The 8,637-nt window shown below is 42.2% G+C and overlaps 1 protein-coding gene across 3 annotated transcripts in view; it reads left to right on the forward strand.

Moving 5' to 3' along the window:
• Positions 1-7,602, forward strand: part of ttc27 (tetratricopeptide repeat domain 27) — a 53,115-nt gene extending 45,513 nt beyond the window's left edge. For all 3 annotated transcript variants that reach the window (XM_032542000.1, XM_032541999.1, XM_032542001.1), the window contains exons 10-13: positions 24-137; positions 2,154-2,249; positions 4,993-5,115; positions 6,054-7,602. In XM_032542000.1, coding sequence (XP_032397891.1) covers positions 24-137; positions 2,154-2,249; positions 4,993-5,115; positions 6,054-6,332 — 612 coding nt within the window. In that variant the 3' untranslated portion in view covers positions 6,333-7,602. The remainder of the gene's footprint in view (positions 1-23; positions 138-2,153; positions 2,250-4,992; positions 5,116-6,053) is intronic.
• The last annotated feature ends 1,035 nt before the right edge of the window (positions 7,603-8,637 follow it).

Here is an 8,637-nt window from a genome sequence, read left to right on the forward strand (position 1 = left end):
GTCCCTCTCGTGTCTGTCTGCAGTGTCTTCTGTCCCAGCCTAAGTTCTGGGCTGTAGAAGTCTCGGCGCTGTGCCTCCGGACCAAACTGGAGAAGGGGAGCTCCAGATGTGTGGAGAGAGCCATGCTGCAGACCCAGGTAGGATGGTTTCTATATTCATCATGAGGCCAAGCTGCTTATCTAATACGAGGCCAGATTAAGATGATGAGTGACAGAGGAGCATTACCTGTAGGGCTGTTTATTCATAATCTGATATGTTTTAATAATTTAATAATTTGTCTTGTGTTCTGAATGGAAGAAACAGGAAATTTCACAGTTGAGGGTGTTTTCAGTTCAATAAATGCAACATCTTTCCAAAAGTCAATGAGTAGTCATGTTAAATAATCGTGAATTGAATATTGATGAAAATGATCATAATGATGAATTTTTCCCATAATGGAGCAGTGCAGCGCAGCAGGCTCCAGAGACTGTCTGTGTCAGCTAGACCAGTGTGGAGGTAGGAGACGCTGGGGGACTCAGCGGCCGTTGGGAATGAGAACACTGCTCAGTGTATTCATAATTATATATAATAAAAAGAAAGGTAGACGGTGGAAACATTATTAGTATTAAAACTTAGTTGGCAAACTTACAATGTGAGTTGGCAAAGAGACGATGTTCCTGACTCGTTGAGGGAAGTGAAGGACCGCTGGGGCGTCAGGTCAGTCGGCTGGATCCAGCAGGCATACTCAGATGATACTCAGATGAAATATGCGTATTAATGGTAGCCCGCTGTGTGAAGCCCTGCAGCTGCACACAGGTGTACACACCGTTTATTGTCCGGTGCTTAGTATTATTCATATGTAGTAATAATCAACGCTGTGTAAACTGCTCTAAATTCAAAACGCCAAGTTCATTGAGTACTCAGCAATACACCCACCGAGTATGAACGCACACTCAGAAGGTCTTCGATTCATAGTCAGAAAATTATCTGTAAAAAAAAAAAATCTACAAATGTTCATCAGATCAATAGAGTGAGAAAAATATGTTGTAAAAAACAGTTTTCTCTTTCCAAACAACCCTAAGCTCAAACCAAACCATGGATCCACCACAGCTCTGAAAACCACACGGGATTATGAGATAATGAAAAAAAGCTTCTAAGACTCAAACCCCGGGCTGGGACTAAGTGCTGTGCTCATGCTGAAATGAAGGAATGATGATTTTTACTCAACGGTTTCAGGATGAAGCTAGGTACTGGGAGGGAAATTGTAAGCAATAGATGTAGTTTTCTCAGGCGTACTTTATGTAGTTGGAGTGCTTCCCTATGTTCAGGTTTATTGAAGAAATGAAATACACCGTACATGATGTAGGATTGGGCTAATGGTTAATCCCAAGAGATAGTGAGTAGTGCCTGTCGCCCCCATAAGGAATTCTTAGTAATTACAACACAACACTGTCGGAGCATCCACATGATCTAATCAGATGTCATTAGTGTTTCTAATTGCATTTTTAACATTTATTGAGGCTTGGCTTAAAGTGATGGAAAGTTATACAGAATGTTCCTTTGTTTCTTTCACGTGAAAACATTTTGTCAGCAAAATGATAAGTGTGAAAATAAACTTGATTAGTGACTTTCTGTTTTATCTGATGGTGTCTCAGCTGTAGCCCTGGGTCACCTAACCACCCCCCCCCCACCCCCCAAGAGAATAAATATTACTTACCCAGCAGAGTCAATCTCTGACAGCAAGTCACAAAACATGTAATGTCATATCCATTTAGTTTTGATATTGTCTTTGATAGTCATGAGAGTTAGTGCCAGACCGCAGTGGAGTGTCATCTGACAGGGCTGGCCAATCAAATACAAGAAGCTAACATTCCTGGTAGATTACTTTGTAACATGAACACTGAATTACTATTCTTAACCTCCCAATCATCACAAGAAAAGATTGTGCTGATTGGGTGTCTAACCTGCCCCTGAGGCCACTGCAGGCCCGTGCTCCCCCCATGCCCGCTGACTATTGGACACATCACATGTCTCTACATGGGACAGGGAGAGGATCAGCTTTTATTTGAATCTGTTGAAAAGCTGAAACTGATTTTTGAAAATGAGCCTCCGTCTGTGGGTTACATAACAAGCCACCCAGCTGCAAAAAGTCATCTTGTGTTTTCCTCTGCCAGGCGATAGTAGACCACTTTGAAGACAAGAACTGTCCCGTGACCGAGAGGCTGAAGGGGTTCTATTTCTGCCAAGCCCCCCCCAGATGGGCTGTCCAGGTAGAAATGCCTTTTTTTAAACGTTTTTCATTTTTAATAAACCAATGTATCTGTCAGCATGCTAACATGCTCCTAAGGCCAACGTTCACATGCGGTCTCCCTTCCTACCAAAACCAGGAGATAATGGGGGGGGCGCTTATCTGGCCTGTGCTGCCAGTTTAACTCTCACACACAAAAGAAATAGCTTTTGAGAAATAAACAGGACATTTAGTCCTCCAACTTAAATATTGTTTTTTTATGATATATAGTTTAACTATTGTGTTTTTAAAATGTTTTGGTGGTATTATTTTAATAGATCAACTTTTTATAGTTCCCATACATATAAGAAAAGCTCTCTATATTGTGAATATAAATGACTTATTTGATTTTGGGTTGCAGGGAAAACAATTTTATTTGACTTTAATTAAATTTCTGCCTAAAGAGTCCAAATGCAGTATTTTTACTACGTCAATTGGAGAATGTCCCAAATTTGTACTTGCTAATATTTATCTTGCATATTAGCTCTTATTTAATGAAAAAAATGTTCTTCTTTAAGTTTGTATTCAATATCAATGAAATGTATTAAAACAAATGTATATGTGACACAAAAAGGCAATTTATTATTTTTGCCTGTAACAAAATCTGCTTGGTCTTAGTTTAGCGTGTTAGCATGCTAACATTTGCTTATTGGCACTACAGAACATCACATACAGCTGAGGCTATTGGGAATGGCAATATTTTAGCAAGTATTTGATCATAAACCAAAGTATTGGACTGTCAAACGGAGAAGTCAGAAGAGTAGGACACAGTGTCTGGGTCCATGGACGTCTGACTACTGGGCGTGTCTTTGCTGCGTTCCGGCTTGTTCGTTGCCGCCACGCGTCACACCACACCGGGAGGGTCCTGCTTGACTCGCAGATTTTATTGTCTCTACAAGTGCTTTACAGAACTATTGTGTGTTTATTAGCTAGTATCTACCTTCCACTCCTAGCTCTCCTTCAGTTCCACTGAATAAACTGCAGATGGAGAATAGGGGTTTGAGGTAATATCAGTGGCGTTCATCCTCTGGGAACTTTAGCATGTCAGTTAAACATGTGTCTTAATTCATATTTCAGTTTGGACCAAAGTGGTGTGCTGTGGTCCAACTATCAACCCACGATCAACACTAATAGCAATAAAAGATGGGTAGATGTTCGTTAGCTAGCTAGGTGGCCCTAGCGCTGTTACTGGCTGCTAGCACTAGCATTAAACTCTGATGATATAGGGATGAGACTTCTGTCTCTAGTGATAAAGTAGCATCTTATCTCCCTCACGTCACTCTTCTCTTCCTTACAATAGGCAACAGGGGCAATGGGTTAGGAGAGCTGTAACAAACTGCACTAATGACAATTTGTGCCACATTTGCTATACAACAAAGCATCATTAGATCTTTGAAGACCAACATGAGACATTCTCACACAGCACAGGGTAGGGGGCACAATAAAATAGAGTATGTAGTATAAGCTGTAATAGAAATATGTAGACTTGTCCAAGAGATTGAAGGAGCGGGAGTGTTGGAGAGAGGGAGAGATATCAGGTGGGGAGAAGACATCGGCCAGTAATAACTAATGACAGCAATAATGCTGGAATTGAAGAGTCCCTATTGGCGCCTGAGGACAGGAAAGCGGGAGGAAAGAGGAGGCGGATGATTGCAGCAGGTGCTGTGATCCGTTTTTTACACTGGAGAACCATGGCCTGCATGTGCCAAAGCACTGAAGGTCTATTTATGGTTGGGGGGTGTTTTCTCTCTCTCTCTCTCTCTCTCTCTCTCTCTCTCTCTCTCTCTCTCTCTCTCTCTCTCTCTCTCTCTCTCTCTCTCTGTGTCTTTTAAATGCCTTTGGAGTGAAGGCATTTTACATACTGTAGCTTAGCACAATTCAGGTCTGTAATACCACAACACACAGTGAAAAATATGTTACATCACTGCTGACTAGGCAACCAATCATTTTACAGTACTGTAGTCATTCTTTCATATAGTCATTATGTTAAGCCACTAGTGATGTTGGTCAGTCCACAGCTTTGGTCCACACTGTGATATCTCAACAAATATTGAATGAATTGTCATGAAATGTTGTATAGACTTTCCAGGTTTCTAAACGCCTGAATCGCCTGAAAATCTGGATCCATGTATAATTTCTAACTACGGACCGGGCGGGGATAACTCACCTGGGAGAGCGTGTGGCCCATGTACAGAGGTTCAGGGCTTTAGTTACTGTGGGTCCTGCTCTCTGGAAAGAGCTGCCTGATGACCTGAGCTCCATCACAACTGGGTCCACATTCAAAAGCAGACTCAAAGCCTTAATATTCTCTCAGGCATTTGATTGATTGCAGTATGTACAGTATGTGTGGGTGTGAATCTGTAGAGCCGCACTTTTTTTAAAATTTTTTCTTGTTGTGTTGATGCTTTCTGTATTCTGAATTCTGTTTGGGTTTACGTGAAAAAAAAAAAAAAGAAGTGCTATATGAATAAAATTGCTGTTTCTGTATTTGATGGATTACAAATAGATGAGGTTCAGACATTCAGGACAAAGGGTAGTATCTTTGGTTTTCCGCTATAGTGTTTGTATAGTGCTGCTTATCAAATGTTGGCATGCTAACACACTACACTGAGATGGTCAACACCCCCATGTCAGAATTTGTACTGTTTGCATGTGAGCGTGCTGACAACATTTGAAGCAGCTAGCATGGTGGTGTCCTCTGAGACTCGTTCTCTCCCCGTCTCCAGAAACAGCTGGCCAGCCTGCTGACGGACCTCGGCTGCACCAGCTCAGCCCTGCTCCTATATGAGAAGCTGGAGCTCTGGGAGGATGTAGTTATCTGCTATGAGAGGCTGGGCCAACACGGCAAGGTACGCACGCACACACAGACACACACACAGCTGAGGTCCGCTGGATGTTGCTGACATGTTTCAGCTGTGCAGTGACTCCTTCAGGCCTCCATCACAGTAGAAGTTTTTTTCCACTTTTTAACGGTCAAACACACAGTTATGGCCCTAATGGAGATATTTGTTACTATCACTTTTCTATCGTCACCTATGCCAGCAAGAACGTGACAGTGTATGGTTATTTATCTTAATTATCAGTGAACAGGGCTAGAAGCTTTGTGTATTGTCTTGATTGCAGAATGCTGTATCTGGTACAACAAGTTGAATAGCCTAGATAAGGACGGGGGTGGGGGGGATTAAGATATAAGATACAAATACAAGATAAAAGTTCCAATGCAGTGTGACAAATTAATAATTATTTGATTCAACAGGTTGTTGGGAGGTTGAATTTGTGTGTTTGAGAGTAAAATCTTCTTAAAAAAAAAATGTTCTAAGTAAAAATGATAAATAGATTTGGAATTATTTTTACAACTTAAATTAATTTTTCATTTTTACTGAGGGAAAGTACCGAAGAAGGTACCGTTGGGTACCGGAACTAAATTCCAGGTACCGGTATTTAGATAAATAGCATCACAAGGTTTTATCAAGTAGGGCTGCCAATGTGATGCTGTTTATCTGATACACGCCATCTTTATTCTAGTCCTGCTGAGCTGTGTCCACCCCAGAGGGCTCATTGGTTTTTCCCAAATCCATTGTTGTTTTTACACCTCATCTTGGCATTCCAGACTTGTTACCTGTGTAACTTTATTCTGCTAGTACTGCATGACGAGCAGTACCTCTCAGTTCCTATCATATTTCTCTTCATCCCTTACTTGTTGATTCCCATTCCAATGGCTGTCTCCTTCCTTATCCATCCTGTCCTCCACTCTGAGCGTCCCTCTCTGTCCCGTCTATTTGCCCAGGCTGAGGAGATAGTTCGCCGGGAGTTGGAGAAGAAGGAGCTGCCCAGTCTGTACTGCTTGCTGGGAGACATCCTGAGGGAGCATCAGTACTACGACCGTGCGTGGGAGCTGTCGGGCCGCCGCAGTGCCAGAGCCATGCGCTCCAAAGCCCTGCTGCACCTCCGCAACAAAGAGTTCCAGCAGTGTGTGGACTGCTTTGAGCACTCACTGCAAATCAACGGCATGCAGGTACAAGACGTTTTACTGAAAAATGTACTCGCAAAACTAAGATTCTTGTAACGCTAAGAAAACGTCATAAAATGATTACTATATTATTATAAACCTGATATTCCAGACATGTTGTTCGGTGTGCTGCCCTGTAGTGTAGCGTTGGGTTCAGCCTGACACACAGCTCTACGTGGGATCAGAATAGAACAGGGAAGAGAAATGGCCTGGTGACCAGTGCAGGGGAATGCACTTGGCCGTGCTCCGCGGCATGTCGTGGCGCTCTCGCCTCCGGTCTATTGGCCGGCTCAGTGTGCTCTGTGCAGCGCGCCGAGACTCCGTCAGAACAGACAGGGCTGGTATGTTTACTGGAGCAGAACAGACAGCTGCTTCTGAAACGCTGATGGAAACTCGAGCACAGGCCAAATCTCATCAGATCATGTTAAATCAAACAGCCTCCAATAATAATCATTTACAGCATAATGTGGGTTATACATGTGAGCACAATAAGACATATGCTAATGTAACTGAAAATCTTAGAACAAACAAACGTCAATACAAAGTTAAGACACCCAAATACATATCTATATGTTATTATACCAGTCTACTCACATGTTTATAATCACACACATGGATGGATGACTCAGGCTGCAACTTTTCAATTAGTGGAAGTAATTGAAATACTCCTATGCACATGTTTAATTTTTAATTAGTCAGTTTATTTTGTTATTTTAAATTTCATAGCATAAGATCTGCTTTCCAGTTTTAAAGCCTATTGTGGCCTGTTGCCTTCTGGGAAAGTGTTTGTTCAGTGTTCAATTCAATTTATTTATGGTATCAGATCATATCAAGAGTTATCTCAAGACACTTTACAGATAGAACATGTCTAGACCACACTCTATAATTTACAGATAGAACATGTCTAGACCACACTCTATAATTTACAGATAGAACATGTCTAGACCACACTATAATTTACAGATAGAGCAGGTCTAGACCACACTATAATTTACAGATAGAGCAGGTCTAGACCACACTCTATGATTTACAAAGACCCAGACCCAACATTTCCAGTAATTCCCCCAAGAGCAAGCATTGAGTGCAACAGTGGTGAGGAAAAACTCCTTTTAAGGAGAAACCTGGGACAGACCCAGGCTCTTGGTAGGTGGAGTCTGACGATGCCAGTTGGGGGTGTGAGGAACAGTGGCAATAATAGTCACAATAAAGATAATGGAACTATGACTAGAAATAGTAGTTATGGGGACTATGCTCCCCAGAGCTAGGTTAATAACAAGCATTACTGGGACATGGATCCACACAGAGGGAAAGAGAGAGGAGAGAGGAGCTCAGTGTGTCAAAGTAAGTCCCCCAGCAGTCTAAAACTAGTACAGCATAACTAGGAGCTGGTGCTAGGCAGACCTGAGCCAGCTCCATAAGGGTTGGTAGATGAATCTGACGAATATGATGAGAAGAGTGTGGGGCGTGTCTGTGGATATACACCCTCCTCCGCCGGTCTAGGCAAACGCTGCAACTCCTCACTCCCTATCTATAATCTTTATGAAAGTTTGAAGTTTACTCTTTAATGTGGTGACGGTGTCTTCCTCCCATACCCTGTTCGTACAGTGTTTGAATTGTGTCTGTCTTTGGCACTTTCACTACTGTTAGTTCAAAATAAATGAAAATAGATGTATCCTTATGCATCCACTTTTTGTACCAAATTTGTACTGAACTGTGGGTAGGAACTGAACCGTGACAGACAGCAGTCTTATTAGGATGTAAATAATCTGTTTATTTTTGCTAACAAGCTGCTTTTGAATGTTTTCTTGAAGTATCTCTGCATAGATCTAATACATGGAAGTGTGTGTGTGTGTGTGTGTGTGTGTGTGTGTGTGGGTGTGTGTGTGTGTGTGTGTGTGTGTGTGTGTGTGTGTGTGTGTGTGTGTGTGTGTGTTGTGTGTGTGTGTGGTAGCTCGTGTGTGGTTTTCCCTGGGTTGTGCCTACCTTGCCCTGGAGGGCTATGAGGGAGCTGCCAGGGCTTTTAAGAGGTGTGTGGGACTAGAGCCAGATGTTAGTACCTACACACAACAACATTTCAGTAACTACATCACAAGATGGACAGTACAAGTTCATGCATGGAGAAAATAACAATCCCATCAAACACTCCTGTTCCTTCGTTCACAGTCCAGAACACACACACACACACATGGAAACACACACTACGCAGCACAATCTGCAACACCAATACTCTTTCTTCCTGCACCGTTTGATAGTCTCTGGGCATACCTGTGTGGATTCTTCTTCTCTTCTCTTCTTATCCTTCCATATGTTATGTTATTATTGTACTACACCTCATCCAAACTGTGTTATCCTTTTTTTCTCC

Source organism: Etheostoma spectabile, chromosome 17, assembly GCF_008692095.1.
Source record: "Etheostoma spectabile isolate EspeVRDwgs_2016 chromosome 17, UIUC_Espe_1.0, whole genome shotgun sequence".
NCBI lineage: Eukaryota > Metazoa > Chordata > Actinopteri > Perciformes > Percidae > Etheostoma > Etheostoma spectabile.